At 45.8% G+C, this 19,448-nt stretch overlaps 4 protein-coding genes across 7 annotated transcripts in view; 2 read left to right on the top strand and 2 right to left on the bottom strand.

Annotated features, from left to right (window-relative positions):
- The window catches only part of BCO2 (beta-carotene oxygenase 2), a 44,721-nt gene extending 33,704 nt beyond the window's left edge, over positions 1-11,017 (bottom strand). Inside the window, exons 1-2 of the mRNA XM_050715000.1 lie at positions 10,883-11,017; positions 10,675-10,776 (exon numbers count right to left, since the gene is read on the bottom strand). Coding sequence (XP_050570957.1) covers positions 10,675-10,776; positions 10,883-10,940 — 160 coding nt within the window. The 5' untranslated portion in view covers positions 10,941-11,017. The remainder of the gene's footprint in view (positions 1-10,674; positions 10,777-10,882) is intronic.
- IL18 (interleukin 18) lies at positions 1,007-3,497 on the top strand. Its single transcript, XM_035555631.2, has 5 exons — positions 1,007-1,076; positions 2,029-2,037; positions 2,569-2,706; positions 2,929-3,074; positions 3,205-3,497. The coding sequence occupies exons 1-5, from the start codon at positions 1,010-1,012 to the stop codon at positions 3,445-3,447; spliced, it is 603 nt and encodes a 200-aa protein (XP_035411524.1). The 5' UTR covers positions 1,007-1,009; the 3' UTR covers positions 3,448-3,497.
- Positions 11,018-11,220: 203 nt separating the features above from the next.
- NKAPD1 (NKAP domain containing 1) lies at positions 11,221-15,850 on the bottom strand. Of its 4 annotated transcripts, XR_007709097.1 has the most exons (6): positions 15,721-15,850; positions 15,242-15,342; positions 13,979-14,134; positions 13,364-13,417; positions 12,006-12,581; positions 11,221-11,556 (listed from the first exon to the last, which is right to left on the bottom strand). XR_007709097.1 is itself a non-coding variant. In XM_035555627.2 (5 exons), the coding sequence occupies exons 1-5, from the start codon at positions 15,787-15,789 to the stop codon at positions 12,059-12,061; spliced, it is 903 nt and encodes a 300-aa protein (XP_035411520.1). In that variant the 5' UTR covers positions 15,790-15,850; the 3' UTR covers positions 11,221-12,058. The 4 variants fall into 4 exon arrangements, 3 of the variants coding, with proteins under 3 accessions (XP_035411520.1, XP_035411521.1, XP_035411522.1); XM_035555627.2 differs by having other exon boundaries at positions 11,221-12,581; XM_035555628.2 differs by having other exon boundaries at positions 11,221-12,581; positions 13,979-14,246; positions 15,721-15,759.
- On the top strand, positions 15,727-18,889 carry PIH1D2 (PIH1 domain containing 2). Its single transcript, XM_035555630.2, has 4 exons — positions 15,727-16,136; positions 17,211-17,456; positions 18,004-18,269; positions 18,381-18,889. Exons 1-4 carry the CDS (start codon positions 15,746-15,748, stop codon positions 18,525-18,527), a joined length of 1,050 nt encoding a protein of 349 aa, XP_035411523.2. The 5' UTR covers positions 15,727-15,745; the 3' UTR covers positions 18,528-18,889.
- The last annotated feature ends 559 nt before the right edge of the window (positions 18,890-19,448 follow it).

Genomic DNA, 19,448 nt, shown 5'->3' with positions numbered 1-19,448 from the left:
CTGGCTGGCTGTTACCGGTAGGAGGTCAAGGACAAGAACAAAGCAAAAACAAATTATTTTTCTGGAGTTCCTGGAGGGGGTTGTGTCTTGACAGTGCAAGCCCAAAGCGTGCAGAACAGGGAGCGGAACCTCTCAGGTGCAGAAGCTGGCTGGACTTTAATGATTAGTTCAGGTTTTTGGTGAATGACAGGTGTTTTTTCTGAATGCAAGCATACCTTTTCGTCTTCACTTTGCTCTGTGTCAGTCTTGAAAGAGAATAGCTGTGCAATCAAGCTCAGAATTTGGCCTTGGTAAAAATCAGGTTAAAATACCATAAGTACATCTCCAGTACTGCAAAATAGAACACATCTCTGCTTCTCTAGGCACCTGTACAAGTCCAGCTCAAGATGCACTTAAATAGCTAATTTCAGCATAAAGTTTAGACTCTTTGGGCTGTCTTTATAGCTAATGGAAAGATTCAGGCTGTTCTAGTGGGCAGTCGAAGCAGGAATAAGTTTTGGGCATTCTGCAAGTTCTCGGTCAGCATTCAAAGTCATTTCCTTACTGAAAAATGAGAAATAGAAACGGCCACATGATAGTAAGACAATTTTTGCAGGCCCAAGAGAACAGGACTAATTTGATGAAATATGTTTATGGAGGTACTTAATTAGCATTCCCACAGAAACAGAAAATGAGTTCTTATAATATTATCTGTGGAACTATTATTTATTTAGTGAAATGTACTCTGGACCAGATTCTTTTTTCGTGTAACATCACATAAGTCAATGGAAAGTTTTATAAAATAAAAGAACTTTCAGGATGCTGTACGTAATTCTAAATAATGGCAAAAGGCAACAGAGGAGGAGACCAAATGTCCTTCAAAAACTATTTTTCCATATACAATGAAATACGCTGTCACTATGTGGTACTGTGCACTAGAGGCAAACTCGCCCAAGAACTCCCTCACCACACAAAGTAAGCATTGTTCTTAACCCTGAGTTCTGTCCATGTGTTTTTTGGCAGGGTGAAGATGAGCTGTGAATTGATGGTTGTGTGTGCTGTACAGCTTGGAGAAAACCTCTGCCTCTATTTTGCTGGTAATGATTACCCCCTGCTTAAAGAGACATGGTGCTTCTGGTACCTGCGCAGAAGATCAAAAGATGCGAAGCAATTCAATCCTTTCCTTGGGCAGGCATCCCTGCTTCTGTGGGCCTGTTTGTAACCCCCCCATACCACCTAAGCAATCCTCAAAGCTCGTACCACTCCCACCCCTTTAGTAGAATTATTGTTCTTAGATCATGCAGCCAGGCTGCTCAGTGCAAAAAGCATCTGAGTTTGAAACAGCTGTCCCAGTGTAGTAACAAACAGGTCAGTACCATACTGTTGCTGAACACTGTAAGCTTTCACTAACTTTCTCTGTTTGAACACTGATGAAAAACAACTCCTTTATCACTCCGCTTTCACGTAATTTTCCCCTAAGCTTCAGCTTGAAGTATTGTAGCCAAAGCAGCTGAGCCAGTGAAATCGTTACTCCTTCATATAAAATATTCTGGTAAAGGAAACTTGGAAGGATTTTCGGCGTGTGGGTGGAATTGGAATAACTGGATAACTTCCAGCCTTACAGTCCAAAAATGGCCTCGTCTTTGGAAGCAATCTGAAATGAAATTGCTCACTTAGAACAAAGGTGCTGATGAATGCAGAATTTTGCATGCCATTTATTACTTGAATGTAGGTTTAAACTGAATTAACCCGAAAACATTTTGCATGCTTCTTGGTTTGGTGATAACTTCACTTCTCAAATGACTGTTGGCTTCACCATTCTGTTGAGCTTGTTATGCTCACAAATGAAACGCTATGAAGCGAGAACAGCTCGGTTTGGTGGGTTAGGGATACTGGGGAGTACAGCTGGAAATGCACAGGTGAGTGGCTGAACGTTTTCCACTCTTGCAGTACAAAATTGGTTAGAAATTGGTTTATTCTGTAGGGCAGAGATTGACTCTTCTTTTTTTTTCTTTTTTTTTTTTTTTTAATTGCTCACTTGGAACCAAGACGATGATGGTAAGCTGAAAGCTCATCATTTATTACTTCATAATTAATTATATCTAAACTAACCTGCTCAGGTGTACTAACACCCAGAAGCTTTGTGTGCCTGAGAGAACAAGTTTTCAAACTGATTAATGACTACTCTAAAAAAGAGAGCTACAACTCACTTCTTTCTAAAGTTGATGTTGCTTTATTTCTCCTGAAGGACCAAGACAGTGCTTCCCTAATACAAGGAGTTTTTCGTGCAATTATAATTTTGGGCAGAAGAGAGAACTGTCGCTTCTGTACTTGCATTAACAGAATTTGTAGCTTCTCTCACTTGTTCTCCAGACTCCTTGTATTTTGGGAAATCCTTCTATCTTGCCTGGATCTCTGAGGTAGAGGTGGAAAGAACGAGACAGCTTCTGCTCCGTTTGAGATTGCTATTCTAAGAATTTACTGTGCATGCTACCTTTAATTTTGCATGCTATCTTAAATTAAACCTGTAGTGACCTGTTAAGATCTAAGCAGATTAGTTTTATTCCCCTTTGCTTAATATTTCTGCAGAGCTGGAATGTGATGCCTTCTCTAAGGAAAAAACGCTCCATCGCTTCCTTCGGAATGTAAATAGCCAGGTGCTTGTGGTCCAGCCAGATCTAAACCTGGCAGCTTTTGAAGATGTAACAGATCAGGAGATGAAATCTGGTACACTATTTTTCCTGTCTTACAACCATTGTACTGTTTCTTTATTCTAGATGGGCTTTTGTTCTTTGTAATCACTGAGTCTAAATAGTGAAACCGAGAGTAGGCTTAGATTACATCTATAAGAATAAAATTCAGATAAGAGAGGTATGACATACTTATGGCTAAGTTTTTGCAGCTCCCTTCTGAGCAGGCTATTAATAGTTTCAAAAAATTTATATTTAGGCAGCGGAATGAACTTCTACATGCACTGTTACAAAACTACCACCCCTTCAGCAGGGATGCCTGTCGCATTCAGCGTCCAGGTAGAAGATAAAAGCTACTACATGTGTTGTGAGGAAGAACATGGGAAAATGATAGTTCGATTTCGGGTACGTATCTGCTTTTCATACCCTATGTGTATGTGAGTGGTAGGCAACATTAAGCATTGAAACATACGTGAGCTGACACAAAACAGCTCGAGTCTTGTGCTAGGACTGACCCATTCCCTTTTTTCCTCAGGAAGGAGAAGTTCCCAAAGACATTCCTGGTGAAAGCAACATCATCTTCTTCAAAAAGACATTTACATCTTACAGCTCCAAGGCATTTAAGTTTGAATACTCACTAGAACGAGGAATGTTCCTGGCCTTTGAGGAAGAAGACTCCTTAAGAAAATTAATTTTAAAGAAACTGCCAAGAGAAGATGAGGTAGATGAAACCACAAAGATAACTTTAACAAGTCATAATGAAAGGCACAACCTGTGATTACTTAAACAATCTTAAAATAAAATTTGGCTTTTTAAAGAAAACTCTAATACATTCTTCATCTAAAGCAAAATAGGTTGATAAGTTTGAATAAGGCAATACAAAAATGAGCATCTTACAAAAGGAAAATAAATGCATGTTATTGGGGAAAAGAAGAAATATGCCAGTAAGACAGAAGCAAAGAGAATTACACAATGAACAAACAAAAATGTGCGTGCCTCTATGGGCTTGTATAGTTTCATCCCTAAAGTCTTCAGAGCTTGTTGATCAAACAGCTTGTGAGGTAGGTGTCTCATACGTGAGGCAGACCTACTATGGGGACAGAGAGAAAGCTTAAAAAAATAAAAATAAATATCAACCCCCGTGTTTACTACACAGACCAGGAACCTGGCCAAATAAACATGTTGTCTTTTTGAACTATGATCATGTCCCGAGTGTCTTCACTGATTTCAGTTACACGGTGGCATTCTCACTTTCAACTGAAGTAGAAACAACAGACTGTTTCTACTGGAAACTCACCAGAATCTTTGATTAGAAAACTGGTAACCTACGCAATTCAAGATCTAATAAAGCCGTTTGTCTTCAGAGGGTCCACCCACTAAGAAAATAAAAGGGGGTTTAAAATTTAACAGTAAATTGCAGATTACTGATCATACACATTTGTACATCTAACATGCTATTAACAACAAAGGCAGGTGTGGTTCCACATGGAACCTTACTCTGAGTATGCAAGGCAGCATATGTTGGGGGTGAGCTGTGAACGCTATTTCACAGTGGCGGTTGAGCAAACACAGCAATATGACGAAAATAAGATGAGTGTAATATACTTTGGATATTCACTCTTGAGGAAATTGATGACACATTATTCTCATCTTCTGTGTATGAGACAGGCATTGTTCCTCTTCTGAGCCAACTAGAGGCAGTGATTACCTGAACGTGGGTGGCAGCTGGGTCCTTGGTCATCACCTTGTCAGGCAGAAGAGGGTATAACTGTTATTTACCATGCAGGCAGAAGTAATCAGAGAAAACAGGAAGGCTTCTGTCATGAAACAGGAAAATTCTCAAGCTTGCAGAAGAGAGAAGACACTAATTTTGGTATAAAAAATAAAATAAAATCAGTGTCCTTAAAAAAGCATAGAAGGTAGAGACATGGAAGTGCTGTGCTAACCCTGCCTACCAGCTTTCATGCTATGCTGCCCCCAAGGTTTCATCTCTCTAGCTGCTACAGGAGTACCTGAGGCAATCAGACTCGGAGAAAGCTGTGCTTGTTACCTTTCCATTCTGGCCTCAAAAACTCAGCAAGCTGGTCGCAGAGCTGCTAACCCCTACAATAGTTGGTCTGGGCTACTCCGTTCCCAAAACTCTTGACACAACTCATTTCTCACACGAGGTATCTTAAGCAAATACCACATACAGATGCAGCGTATGTTCAGTCTCAAAAGAGAAAATGTCCACCACTTTCTATAACTGCTCAGATTCTACAGAACTATCCAACAACGGATTCAATAAAAGATTCAAAAATCAAGTCAGGAAATCTTGTCAAATTCAGCAGTTTACCGATTCTGTTTATTGCATAATCACACTGATGGTAACACAATTCTGTTCCTCTTGCTATTAATAGTACCGCAAAAGTACCATTAGAACGTGGAAACAACCACTCCTTACTATTACGGCAGTCTGAGAAGAAAGTTAAAAACCATAATCTCATTTTTTCCCCTGAAATGCTCTGAAACCTGAAGATACAGAAAAGAATGCTGGCTCAGTCTCAAGTCCAGCTATGACATAAGGGGTATACATTCCTTCCCTTTTCAATCACACAGGAAAAAGTGTGGCTGTGTTTATTTAGAAAACAAAAAATGCTGCAGCTGATCATACGGGTTGCAGGGAAGCTATGAAAGCCATATGCTATTTATGTCTCCTCGAATTAATCTGCAGAAGTCTAAGTCAGTTATTGCTTTATTTTATTATGGAAATTACTCTTCTATAAAGTCAAGAGTATGTCAACCCTTTAGGAAAAAGGACAATACATATTCATAAAAATATTTGTTTTATAACATCTAAATGACATGAAGCAGAGCTATAGCAACATGAATAAGTATTTGAATGTGACTTTAGAAAAAAAGATCTGGAGAGAAAAATAGCAGTATTAAAAATCATTCAGAAACACATGCAATTTCTGTAAATTCTTTATTGTATGGATTAAGAAAAAAGTATTCCCTTTTCTACATCAACTCTCAGGATCAAAAGAACGACAGGGAGTGCCTCACATACAGTTCAGTTGTGATGTCAGAAATAACAGTTCAATTTTCACCAAGTTTGCTTTACGAAACAGGAGACTGTATTTTAGAAAACAACTCATGGAAAGTTGCCATTACAAGGGAAGTTATCTTCAGCTTACTTTCCATCTTTGATGTACTTAATTACTCCAAATTTGCAGTGCAGCTTAAATCAACACACTCTCACCTGGACATTATCCACTTTATATCTTCTACTTCCTTTCTAAGATTTTTAATGCTCTTGCAATAAATCAAAAACATAATGAACTGGCTGCAGTATGTACATACTACGGACTCTTGGTTTTTCATTTCTCGTCTCAAACACGTCAGTAAAAATATGGTAAAGCAAAGGCAGCAATGAACAATCGTGTTTGTCAGGGACTCGTCACATCTCAGAGGCTCCACAGCATGGCAACAGCCTTGCAGATACCGACGTCGTTATAGTTAAAGTAGCAGAGGCCAGCGAAGGTCACGGCTGACAGAATGTACAGACCTGTATTGGCCACTTTAATGGGTGTCTCTCCATGGACGTAGTCAGTTATAACCTGTCCAAGACCCCTAAAGAATGAGAGCAACAAGCTGAAATCAGGAAAGAGCATGCCTCACGAAAATCCACCCAGCTTATGCAAGCGTTCTACTGTGACTGCACTGCTAAAACGGCTCAAACCTGTCAGGTTTTCCACCACCTATCATCAACCATTATTACCAAAGGTCTAGTTCCCGCTCAAAAAGCAGATGCATGTAGTGAAAATATATAAAAACATTTCACGTGTTCTGTTAAAATACAGATATACTGGCTCGGAGTTTTCTTAACAATACTGAGGAAAGAAGGTGCTGGGCACAGCTCTTCCAAACAATAGAGATCTGCCTCCAGCTAACCTGATTTTGAAGGCCTGAACAAAACAGACCAAAGGAAATGCATTTCTCGCCCAAACTCTGTGACTAACCCTTGTCACGAATGCACAAAAGACTCAAGGATGTGTATTGAGATTAGAAAATAGTTAGAGATTAGCATACTCTGTTTTTTTTCCTACATCTGTCAGACTTTACTTGAACTCTGTGGTCCAGATTTAAACCATTCAGCAACAGGAAGACAGAGGACTCTTATCACCCTGCTGCGGTAGTTCTCTTCCCAGAAGCAGTTGTATTTACTTTCTGTGATGACAGATGGCAACTTGGTGAAAAAGAGAAGCACACTTAATGCAACAATCTTCTTCCTAGAATTTCGCCTTGGTCTAACGTGAAGCTGAAGGACTTGTCTCCCACAAGTTAAGCCACGCTGGTGGCCTGGCAAGTTTCAAAATCCCGCAGCAGATTCTACCCCAAGAGAAGAGAGCTCAGCGTCACTCAGATGGGACTCTGATACCTTCATGATGTCGAATGTGAGAAAAGGGGTGCAAAGAAGCCCTAGATACACGGAAGAGGAGCAGAAAGCAGAAGCTATCTGAAAGGCAACTAATTCTTGAATTATTATAGCTACTGCCTGTCGCTGAATGGTGGAGTAAGGTCAGAAGTGCAAGCACCTGCACCATGGACTGTTCTAAGAACAGACAAGTAAGGCATACCCAGCATGGGATTCACAGGCTGTCCTTCAGCTGGAGCGTCGATAAAGGACCTTCAATAGATCTTCGCTTTGCATAGCAAAATAAACTTGAGTCATGCTAAGAATTCTCAGAAAAATAACTGTGTGACTTGACCACAAACTAATTAAACCACACAAAGCTCTCGAGAGAAAAGACAAGTGGCCCTGAGAACAAGGAAGGGAATTAGTGGGAAGCAGCTGGCCTGTGGTAGACACACGACCTAGTTCAAAACAGAGCAGCTTCACTGGGCAGAGAAATATTTATCACACGCCAGTGTAAACAGTACAAGATGGCCCCAGGTGTCTTGACAAAGTGCAATGATATTTTAGAACAAGATTTCTGATAGAAAAACACAGCAGAAGGTGAAAGAAATCCCCTCAAAAATATAAGAAAAACTCCTCTGTAGTTTCTGATCAGCTATTAGAGAGTTTATCTGATCTGTCAGGCAATCAACTAAACTTTTAAGGCAAGCAAATCATCTTTTTTCTTTAAAAGATATTCTAGCATTGAATACATATGAAAGCACTAGAGAACTTCTCTGTGTAGGATTTAGATTTTTGCGTCCACACTTTGCAAAAATAAGAGTTTGGTACTGGAACAACTTCCCAGCTTAAAAAGGGAACAACACAAGCAAGATGTGGGGGAGGGATTCTCTCTGATGAAAGCTACGGCAGAGCTACACAAAAGCAGCAAGATATTTTTCTCACAGGGAAATCCCCATGCCGCTTACAGAAAAATGATTCCCAGTATGAAAAATCCTGACGCTGGATAAGAGACACTCACTTATGAATCAAAGCTGTGTGCATCAACACCGAGCATCACTCCAGGAACTCATTTCGACACATCAGCCTGCAACAGCCTGTCCCACTGCCTGGAACTTGGCCACATGTTCACATTCAGCGCGGCACTGAAATGCACGTGCCCAGCAAGCAGAGAAGTGCTCCAAAGCAGGCAGGATTTGCTTTACCTGTTTTATATTTGAAAGAGCTCCGTCAACCAAGTTCAAGGACAGCCACGTTTCTGATGAATTCTGTGCTAGATTGGAGAGCTTTGGGAAGGAGCTGCCAGAAAGTTCAAGAATCTGTTGCGACTTCCTAAGGGCAAAACTGAGATTTAAGAAACCTGCCACCTCTAAGTCCATTTAAATTGCCTTATCCCTGCCACAAGGAACTGCAGAGCAGTGTCACCTCAAGAATGTAACTGCTGCCAGTTGGGCCAACTGCGCAGCTGGATCCACTCCTAGACTCGTAAAGGACAGAAGGCCAGGCCAGCCGACTCACATGAAAGACCACAGCAGAACTGCACTTCCGAATGTAAGCGAGCATCTGTTTTGCAGGAATCAAGAAAATAATGACTAAGGTCTCAGCTTCTTCACTGCAATGTTTGTTATGAACTCTTCATTAGGTAGAATCTCATCACCGTTAAGATGGACAAAGCAGCCCACGGCACAGAACCTTAGAAGAAGTTGTTTTATGTAGATCTGCCCTGTTCCTGTTCCCTCTGTTCATAAAACATCAGTTCTTCTACAAGACAAAACCATCCAAGATTCTACACAGCCAGTACCAAGGCAGTTCTCCAAGGTAGGACTTTGGGTTTCGTATTGTGCAGGACAACACTAGAGAACGTTGAGTTTACAGATTCCTTAGTAGCAACGTGTGTCCTGCCTTCTGACGTACAGAACATTGTGACAGAGAAAGACCAAGGTACAACGAGACTTGTTAAAGATCATGACAGTCACCAGAACTCGGAGAGCTTGCTAGCATCCCTTTCCAGGCGCTCTATACTCCTCAGGAAAGAAGTCTGTGGACTTACTGCCATGTGTTGCCTTAAGACCTCAGGCTCGGAGCCGTCCTGACCATCAGAGTTCACTGACAATTTTGAGGAACCTACTAAGCTTACCAGTGGCCGTGGAGAGTGAGGGCTGCAGCCAGTGAATAGTCCACGGCCGGTCCAGGGCAGAGGTAGGCTGCGGGGAGGAGGCCCAGCAAGAGGACACTGACAGCTCGCTCACCTGTCCAGTGCAAGGACGCAGCCTTGGAGCCGCCTGCAAGGAGAAGGACTGTGAGTGCAACATTCCTGCTCAGAGTGCTGCAGCCTCACACACGCCTCCTCCCATCGATGCCACCCAAGGACCTGTTTTTTCCAACCTGACTACTACGCTTCCGTCTGAGCAAGATGTCTCTGAATTACTGGAAGAGAAAATATATCTATTTTACAGTGCCTAGAAGGTTTATTTTTAATACTCTTCTTTGCTGCCACTGAGGAAGAGCAGTGTCTTTAAACTGAAAGGAGCAGAAGCTCAACGGGTGAGGTCAAAACAAACACAGGTCCTCATGACCCGAGTCGCAGAGTAAAATTCTGGGATCATCGCAGTGGTGTGCGACCCAGAAGCAGCCTGGAGGCCAGAGGACTTCAGTCGTCCACTGATGCTCTGCTGGGTACAATGCAGACTGTGTAACAGGTGACTCTAGGCACGGACGTGCTGGGTAGGAAGCCCTGTGACTAACTCTTACTTCCTAGAAGCGTGCAGATACTGTTAAGGAGGGGGAAAAAATCAGTTCTGGAGGAAGCCAAACCTCTAATTTCATAAGCAATACCCTGTAACAGAATGATCAGCACCAGCCCAAGCAAAAAAACATCTGGAATTGACTGTGTGTAATTACCTTCAGAAATCAATACCCTCAGGGTGCTTGCCTCACACATGCATATTCAAAACAGAAGCCAAATGTTTTTGCTCCTTCTTGCAAATAGAAACAAACTAGACAGCAAAGTGACAGGATAAGGAAAGGAAAGAACCTGCAGTAAAACACGGGAAGGATCTAGGGTGTGGACTAATAAACCGCCCCTAGGGAACCCCATGGCCAAGGACGCTCCGCAGCAGGCGTACGAAGCGTGTTCCATCTGAAAGCCCGAGCGAGAAGGAAGGAAGCTGTCTAGCCGTGGTTAAGGCACTGCTTTCCCCAACGTTTCTTCACACTTTCCACTTCCAAGTCGCGTTGTAACGGCTGCACAGCATCCTCAGCCTCGCCGCGCTTCTCACCGCCGTGCCGCGGGCGGAGCGGGGCAGCCTCGGCGGGGCCACGCGAAACACTCGCCCTGACTTCTGCTGCCGGCGTTAAATCTTTCACCCTTCCTATCCACCGCTAGGCAACAGTGCCGGGGATGTCAAGAAGCATTCAGCGCGGTAAGACCCGCGTTAAAACCTCAGGGAGCGGCTTTGCTGCTCCGACACCGCCCGCAGCGCCCCGCGGCCGCTCTGTCGGGCAGCAGCAGGGGGCTGGGAGCGGGGCACCCCCGGGCGGACACACGGGCGGACACACGGACAGACACACGGACAGACACACGGACACCACCGCGCCGGGACGTACCGTGCCCCTGCTGGCCGTGGCTCCCCCGGGCCGGAGCGGCGGCTGAGGCGAGGGCCGGCAGCACCCCCGGGCGGCGGAGGAGGAGGCTCCTGGCGAGGAGAGCTGCGGAGAGACGGGGGGAGTGGGGGGGGACAGTCAGGGCCGGGACAGGCCGGGGACAAGGGGACAAAGGGACAAGGACAGGGCCGTGCCGTGCCGTGCCACTCACCCGTCCGGGCTCCGCGGGGCCCCCCCAGCCCAGCCCTCAGCATCGCCGCCGCCGCCATCTTCCCTCTCGCACCCCAAGGACACCGGAACGGGAAGGAGCGGAAGGGGAGCGGCCCCCGCTGTTCCGCTGCCGGCCTCCGCGGCCTCCCTCAGCGGCGGTGTGCAGCTCCCCGGGGCCCGGCCCCGCTCGGTGGGGGCTCCCGCGCGGCTCTGGCCTCGTGTGGTGCCGTGCCCGGCCCAGCTTCTGCCCCTCCCGCCCCAACTCGCCCCCAGCCCCCTCCCGTTCTCCCCGGGCTCTGCCGCGTCCCCCAGCTCTCTGCCAAAGCAAGCACAAAGCCATCAAACAGCTCCGGATTTATTTATCTCGTGAGAAGAAGGCTTGGCTGCTGCACGGCACGGAGATCCGGCCTCTGCCCTTCTCCATTAAGACATTAGGCAGGCTGGAGAGCACACAACGCCCGCCGAGGGCTCTCTGCTGGCACGAACGGGTGCAGCAGCCCTCTGGAGAGGAAGAAGGCAAGGCAATCTCCAGCCTGTGCCAGGGTTTGGAGAGACGTCTAAATCAAGCAAACGCACGGGTGTCTTGCCCCGCACCTCCTGCTGGAACGGGAGCATTCCCTCATGCTCCTGTCCGCGTCCAGCTGAGCCTGCGCGTGGTGCCACACAGGTCTGCTGCTGTTGGAGGGGGAAAGACACAGTTACCAGAGGGTAAATCCAGTGACACTTCTTTGTTAGCAGCTCAGCTGATGGACTTCGTGCGTCTCCCGTCTCTTATTGCAAGTTTTGGTCGTTAATCGGGTAACCCAAAAAAAACAAACTGTTAAAACTTAAATAAAACAAATAAAAATGGTGCAAACGTGCCTGCTTCCCCCCGCAGACAGCCCGTCACGTTTCTGTGCATCAAAGATCAACCTGGTCGCATAAAGCAAATCCGAAGCTGGCAGGACGAGCCAACCTGTGAGGCAGGGAACTGCTCCCCTGCCTTCCTGAGTCAAGGAAAAGCAAGGGGGCAGCTCCTGCTGGCTGCCAAGGCTCAGTTCCCCCCCTGCGGTCTGGGAGGAAGGATAAACCACAGTGCTGAAAAATGCTGAAAGATGGGGCAGTGCTGAAAGAAAAATACCTGCCTCTGTCCTCTACTGTATCGCCTGAGCCACAGCCTGGACTCAGCAATTCCTCGTCAGTCCTCGTCTGAGCTATCCTCAGATTTATCATCTGCAGCCACCTTCCAGTTCTTCCTCTTGCTCCTCTTCTCCGGTACTTCGGCGTGCCTCTCCGACACAGAATTGTGACGTTTCTTTCTCTTTCTGGGGGGGCGTTTCTCTTTTTTCTCCTCAGATTCACTGTCCTCAGAGCTGCTGGTGGTTGAGCTGCTTGCATGGGAAAAGTCACTTTCCTGCCCAGAAGACGAGGTAGGTTCCCTGGCAGGCACTTTCCTGGTCTTTTTCTTGCGCTTGTGTTTCCCCTTGCGAGTGCCTGAAGTCTCCTCTTCGGAGCATTCGCTCTCCCGGGAAGAATCTGACGACATTCTCCCCTGCTCCTTTTTCTTTTTCTTTCGCTTTTTGTGTGAACGCTTTTTTTGCTTCTTCTTGTGCGATTTCTTTGTTTTTTTCCGTTTGTGCGAGCCGTGGGCTGTTTGCTTTCTCAAATGAGATTTCTTCTTCCCATTGACAGCGTTTTGTTCATCTCCTTCTTGCTGGTCACTGCAAGAAGAACAAAGGATCATCAGAAGAAACCAGGCAGGCAGGCACATAGCAGTTGAGCCTTTTCTATCTCAAAGTTGTTAGCAAGTCCATTGACTCAATTGATCAGTGCAGGGGAGTGGATGTTGTGGCTGCATTTTGGTTTCAAATTCTTGTTAACGGCTTGGTCCACACCTTACTAATACCCCTGATCAAGGTATTTGAGGCAGAACCAATGACAACATGTACTGAAAGCCACCAAGTGATGAGAAAATAATTTATAGCAGATTATTTCAAACCTGAAAGCCTGACAAATTTGGTACTTGATGACTGCTAGGTGTAGCTTAACATAATTAATTCTAAGGTCTTATTTTACAGCTAAGTCTCTACTTTCCAGGGGTCTGGGAGGGTTGATATTCTCCAAATAAGGGCTAACACAGAAAACACAGATCCACTACAATGCAGTGGGGAATCCGGATCTGACAGTGTGTCTACTGACCTGATTTGGATTCAGCCTACTTCTCTGTTTCCCTGTTGGCTCAGGCAAACCCTCCACAATTCACAACGTTTCAGTAACTCAAGCTCAAGCTGAATTACTACAAGAGACACAATTCTCCCCTAAGACTCAGACAGGGGGAAACCACATTAATGGACTAATTTTTTTCAGTGGTTATCTGTAACTAAACAGTGTTGCTTTGCCATTAAAGGTAGATCTACAATCAAAACTTATAATAATTCAGTTTGTAAAATTCCCTGAATACCCTGACAGACTTGGGATACATTTCTGAATCTATTTGCCTTACCTGTCTGTATCAAATTCTTCAGGGTATAGCTCTTTATAGCCACTGTGACCCCATCTGTAAGAAGCAGAAACATGTATTAGAAGCAGAGAAGTGTTCAAGAGGAAAAAAGGCTCTGAAAAAACAGAGCCGCAGAATGAGCACAAGTTTAGACACAAGAAAGGACAGACATTGGAACCTTCCCAACAAGGAAAGAAGGAAGGAAAAACAACTGATTTGGTTAGTACTATTTAAAGACACTTGATATTTTCAGGCTCTTTCCTACTTCTAATAATATAAGTTCCATTTCTTGAAAAGAACTCTGAAGAGCACTGTTGCACTTCTTTAGACTTTTTTCAGTTCTTTGGGCAAAGAAATAAATACCAAGCCTAGGTGGTAAGCTTAGGGCTTAGCTTTTGCAGCTTATTGTGACTTAGGAACTCTGTAGACAAATTCAAATCGGATACTCTGTGACAGTGCAAAAGTTTGTGCATCTTACTTATTCTCAAAATGAGATCAAATGCTATTTTATAGGAGTACATATTGACAAGAGTAACACACTAATATTTCGGTACAGGACTCCAGAAAGGTGCTCCAATTACAGTTACAATCAGAGAACATTTAAAACACTCCACAGACCTGTCTGGCATGTTGGCTTCACATTCATAGAGCTTTTTATTCCAGGACCGTGCTCTAAGAAAATCATCTTCGACTGGGTCAAGAAAGTGTGAGTTCTTTGTTTTCCAGTCGGCCCTGTGGCCCTCGTCATCAAAGCCGTCACTGCGCATCCGACTGCTGCAGAAAGAGAACAGTTGTCCTTCAGCTGTCAGTTCTGATGGAGAAACTTTCTGAGCAAGGGGTTAGTCCAGCGAGGGGAGCAAAAATCCAGCAAGTCTTGAGTGTCCATCTATGCAAGAAGACCAACTATCATTTTAACAGACAGTCACCATTAAGAGCTCTCACAAAACCAGTTCAATAGCTAACGCTGGTTTTCACACTTACTACTGCCTACTGTGCACGGCAAAATTCTCAGCAAACACGCTAAATTAGAGGAAGGGGTTACCCTGCCCACCATGAAAAATGCAGTTCTCCTCCTTCAGAATACTCTGCAGGAGCAGACTAGCAACATGCAGTGAGATGTAGCTGCCAGTAGAAGTTGGCAAATGAGGAACTCGGGAAGCAGAACTGACTTAACTAGAACTACAGTTTGATCAGGTACCGGTACTAAAACTGCAAATCCACCAACAAGCACCAACAGCTCTGAGCGATCTCACATGTTGGCGGCTCGTTCGGTCCCACACTTCCTGAGCAAAGCAGCACCTGTGCACTTGGCATGAGTCTGAAAGGTGTTCTCCCCTGAGATACCAAAACCACTTCCTGCAGCATTTACATTTCTGACATGTCGTCCCAGTAGTTAAAAAGAAAAAAAAAATAATCTCCACTTGCAATCCCCACCAAACCAGCTTGTTTTTGCATAACTTGTGAGATCCTCAGGTGGGCCAGAACAGTTTGAAAGATACCGCTTAAGAGGCGGTCAATACTAGTGTTGTACCAGTGCAGGACCCCATCCTACAACAATTTTGGTTACTGATAACTTGAAGGCCAACATGTTTAGACTTCCCTCACACCCTTCTAACCTACGACTTCAGCACTTCTTATTCCAGCTCCTTCAGAGAGCCCGGCCTACTTACTGTTGTATTCTGAAGACTATACGTCTAGATGGAAAGATAAAAAGTCAGATTTAAGTGCAGGTCTGACTTCTTTCCAGGGACGCTGTGACCTATGTGGTATTCCTACATTATTAGGGGATGGCCAGCACAAAATGCTCTTACAGCATTATAATGCAAAAGGGTTCAGTGACTGTGCCAAGGCAGTTATTTCCTCCACACAAGCAGCACCCACCTGGAGGTGTCCGACAGCATCCTGCTTTGCCTCCTCCAGTACGTCTCTTCTGTCTGCTTCTCCCACTCCCTGATTTTCCACATTTCTGTCTCTTCCTGGATCTGAAAGTCATAAAAAAGAAGGAAGCGTAGTGCCGGGGCATGGTTACCAACACAGGGCGCGTTACACCAGTCCCCAGCTCAGAGAGGGAGCAAACCCCTCCATTAACACGTGAAATTAACGCCTCGGCCGGGCCGGCAGGAACTGAAGTCGCGGTTTGCTGAGGACCACCGAGCTCCTACACCCCGCTGTAGACGATACCAGCAACCGAAACTTCTTCGAGGCAACCCAAAGCACACGCAGAGCGCGATAAGAAACAAACCCGGCTGTTTTAGAGCCTCGCTGCTCACAGAAACCCGGCGGCGCCTTCCCAACCCCCCCGCCCCATGTCCCCCGGTAACTCCGGCGGCGGCCCGGCGGGGCTCGGGGCCGGGCCCTACCTTGTTGTGCGCTCCCGTGTGCCGCATGAGGTTCCGCAGCAGCACCTTCCCCACCGGCACCCGAGCCATCCTCCGGCCCCCTCCGGCCCCAGCCGGGCCCCGGCCTCCGAACGCGGCCGGGCCGAGCGCCTCCCCCGGGCGGCGGCGGCGGCGGAACGGGGCCGGGCCCTGTCGCTACGGCAACGGGGCCCTGCCGGAGGAAATGGCGGAGGGCGAGCCCCCGGCCTGCCTGAGCCTCCTACGGAGCCTCTGCGGAGCCCCGGCGGAGCCCCGGTTCTGCCTGAGGGCTCAGCCCCGCGGGGCCGCCCCGCTCTTCGTCAACGTGTGCGGCTGCGGCGCGGTGCCGGCCCCCGAAGGCCCCGGGGCGCCCGTGCCCGTCAGGGCCGGGCCGCTGGAAAGGGCGGCCGGAGACGGGGGTGCGGGAATAAATCGGGGGCTGAGGGAGCTGGGGGGCGGCATCGGGGGGAGAAGGCTGAGGGGAGACCCCGCTGCGGCCTTAAAGGGGGTTATAAAAGGATGGAGGACTCTGCTCAGTCAGATAATGACAGGATGAAGGGGAACGGTCTTAACCTAAAAGAGGGAAGGTTTAGACTAGGTATTAGGAGGAAATTCTTCCCTCAGAATGTGGTGACACACTGGAACAGGCTGCCAAGAAGCCGTGGATGCCCCATCTGGGATTTAGTCTGGAGAAGAGGAGGCTCAGGGGAGGCCTTATTGCTCTCTGCAGCTACCTGAAAGGAAGGTGTGGGGAGCTGGGGGTCGGCCTCTTCTCACAGGTAACTGGTGATAGGACCAGAGGGAATGGCCTCAAGTTGTGCCAGGGGAGGTTCAGGTTGGAAATGAGGAGACATTTCTTCTCAGGAAGAGGAGTCAGGCATTGGGACGGGTTGCTCAGGGAGGTGGTGGAGTCGCCGTCCCTGGGGGTGTCTGAGGAAAGGTTGGACGTGGTGCTTGGGGATGTGGCTTAGTGGGTGACACTGGTGGTAGGGGGGATGGTTGGACCAGATGATCTTAGAGGTCTCTTCCAACCTTAATGATTCTGTGATCCCTGGAGATGTTCAAGGCCAGGCTGGATGAGGCCCTGAGCAACCTGCTCTAGTGGATGGTGTCCCTGCCCATGGCAGGGGCTTGGAACTGGCTGATCTTTGAGGTCCCTTCCAACCCGACCCATCCTATGATTCCCTCTGCCCAGGCACACCGAGGGATTCACAACTGGCACCCATCTAAATCCCGCAGGGTGTTTATGCACCAGGTGGCTCCCCAGCCACATGTGCTCACGGAGAGGTGTGCCACATTCCCCTGCTTCCAGAGCACAAACACACTGCTGAAAAGGTGAACTCCATCGATGTGGAGTTCCACAGCCCAGCAGCCACAAATTCAGTTTCTTTGCTTTTAAAGCAAGTGATTATTAAAAAAACCTGAAAGCTGAGTCCTGGTCAACCAGGACATAATACCGAAGCGCTAATTCTGATGCAACTTATTTTTTTTAGATCTTTACAGCATTATAGATATTGCATATAACCCAGATGTTCTTCAGAGGGGAGAAGAAAACCCAGAAAAAATGAAACATTTGATCCATATGACACTTAAATTTGTTGAGGAACGATGTGACGTTATTCTTTCGCCTTCGTACACTGTTGAACCATTCAAGCTGAAAGGCAGCCTGGAAAGGATGCAGCAACGTCTGCAAGGATGGCAGATGCCAATGCCCTGTCTCAATCAGAACACAAAGAAGGGTATGTAGACAGCTGCTGTCAGTTTTCTTTGAAGGCCTATCAGACTCCTCCAACAAGTTCCCTCAACCCCAATTCTTGCCTTAAGCACAAACCAAGCACTTCTCTAAAAGTTCAGAGTAAGGCAGTAGTATTCATACCAGACAACAGTTGAGCCCTGCTGGCCTGTCTGCATTCATCTCTGGCATTGTTTCTACTTTCCTTTAATTTACAGGTCAGAAACTATTGACACTGCAACAGCAAATTCCCTTTTTTCCGTATAACCACTAGACGGGGAAACTGCGATAGGGGCTGATCCTGTGATGTACCAAGTTTCTTTTGCTCTGACATGAGTAGAAGAGGTTGCTGCTGTTATCAGTGCTCTGAAAACAGCAACATTTAACAGCTTGGCAGTAAAAACAAATCACAAGGGAAGGAGCAACTGCAAATAAGAGTCTTCACCTGACAAAACTGCTAATTACAAAGCTAAAACTTTAGTGATAAGTTTGTCAAGTGGTATAACAGTTCCTAGTAACTGACTGTTATGTGAAAAACTTTCTTTTCTTGAAAGAACTGACACTTGATCAGCTGCTACACAGAATAGAAGCTAAGGACCACAGCAATGCTCCTATCCTGCTGAAAAAAGGAAGTGTTACACAGTCTAAAGTGCCTCTGATAGAGGAAATTAGCAGTACAGAAGTGCCAGAGGAGCTGAGCACCCCTGTCTATGAAATGAGCACCGTGAAGGATGCAAACGAGAAGCCATTACAAATTGAACTGAAAGTTGAATTGCCTAAAGTTAGCTCTGTTTCTGAGTGTGATCTGAGAATTTCAAAGGTAAGGCAACGGAAAGAATAACCTTGTCTTCTGTCTGGTATCAAATTCCTAGAAATACTCGCTGCTAATTCATTGTCAAATAACCAATCACGTATTTTAATATTGTCTTAGGATGACATAAGCATCGATGTCCCTGAAAAATACAAGTTACAACTGGATCTGCCAGAATTGGTGGATGAGGAAACAGCTACAGCAACATTTAACAAAGGAAGAGGGGTATTGTTCATCACAGTGTCAGTTGCAAAGCCCGTGTGTTAAAGAATTCTACATTCTGTCCAGTTCCTGTTCACAGATGACAGAACTAATCAAAAGCCCAGAACGAGAACCCTGACTTGCAGCTGGTGATGAGTTAATTAATCTTCAAAGGTGAATACCTCAAACTGCCTTTAGCAAGTACATGTAGAAAAGGAAGGCAGGAGGAAAATTAGCACCACCAAACTTAGGAAAACATAGAGACTAAATACTCAAGGAATACTTGAATATATTAACAGCTGTACTAATGAACCATAAATACATACGAGCCTTACTGTATCATTAATTTTGCTTTAAGATACATGGCAGTAGCAGTTGTACTGTTTTTCTGTGTTTTTGTTGTTAAATAAATTATTTTGCTTGCTGGATTTATGTGGTTAAAGCAGCTCTTGCAAGCATTTTATGCTGGAGTGACTAGCAGAGGTGTGTCATACGCAGTTCTACCAGTTGTCCTGCATGCTGTTCCTGTTTTCTTTAGGACAATCCCTGCTGAACTTAACTGGAATAGGCTTTGTAGTCTTTTCAATCAAATACAAGCTAAAATATTATCATTGCATGAGCTGAGCTGGCTTGGGAAGGCTGTAAGTAGTGCTGGAAGTCACTATCAGCGCTCCAAGCAAGCACCCTGGATTGGATTTTTGAGACTGCAAGGCTGTTCCCCGAGTCATTCAGGGAGTGTAACCATAAGGTAAACTGTTTAGTGTTCTTCACGCAGGAAGAAACCAGCACTTTCTTTAGCCAGAACCTGAGGTACCGGTGAACACTGAGCAAGAAAACTAGGAAGATTCCAAGTTTGCTGTATTATCTTGGAATCCTTGTGATCACAACTTTAAGGTTAATAGGGTGAGTTTCACCATCAGACTGAAAGGCTAAACAGCTCTAACTGTGCCATAGCAGTACGATAAGCCACACACGACTGAAGAGAAA

This window comes from Cygnus atratus, chromosome 22 (assembly GCF_013377495.2).
Source record: "Cygnus atratus isolate AKBS03 ecotype Queensland, Australia chromosome 22, CAtr_DNAZoo_HiC_assembly, whole genome shotgun sequence".
NCBI lineage: Eukaryota > Metazoa > Chordata > Aves > Anseriformes > Anatidae > Cygnus > Cygnus atratus.
This window is presented reverse-complemented; position numbering and strand designations above follow the sequence as displayed.

Bases quoted from the DNA above. Each gene is read 5' to 3' on its own strand.
- IL18 (XM_035555631.2), top strand. From the start codon at position 1,010: ATGAGCTGTGAATTGATGGTTGTGTGTGCTGTACAGCTTGGAGAAAAC. The intron at 2,707-2,928 runs GTACACTATTTT...ATTTATATTTAG, and splicing joins AGATCAGGAGATGAAATCTG to GCAGCGGAATGAACTTCTAC. The intron at 3,075-3,204 runs GTACGTATCTGC...TTTTTTCCTCAG, and splicing joins AAATGATAGTTCGATTTCGG to GAAGGAGAAGTTCCCAAAGA.
- NKAPD1 (XM_035555627.2), bottom strand. From the start codon at position 15,789: ATGGCTCGGGTGCCGGTGGGGAAGGTGCTGCTGCGGAACCTCATGCGG. The intron at 13,418-13,978 runs GTCTGTGGAGTG...TGCTTCTTACAG, and splicing joins GAAGCCAACATGCCAGACAG to ATGGGGTCACAGTGGCTATA. The intron at 12,582-13,363 runs GTAAGGCAAATA...TTCTTCTTGCAG, and splicing joins GAAGAATTTGATACAGACAG to TGACCAGCAAGAAGGAGATG.
- PIH1D2 (XM_035555630.2), top strand. From the start codon at position 15,746: ATGAGGTTCCGCAGCAGCACCTTCCCCACCGGCACCCGAGCCATCCTC. The intron at 16,137-17,210 runs GTGCGGGAATAA...TATTTTTTTTAG, and splicing joins AAGGGCGGCCGGAGACGGGG to ATCTTTACAGCATTATAGAT. The intron at 18,270-18,380 runs GTAAGGCAACGG...ATATTGTCTTAG, and splicing joins GTGATCTGAGAATTTCAAAG to GATGACATAAGCATCGATGT.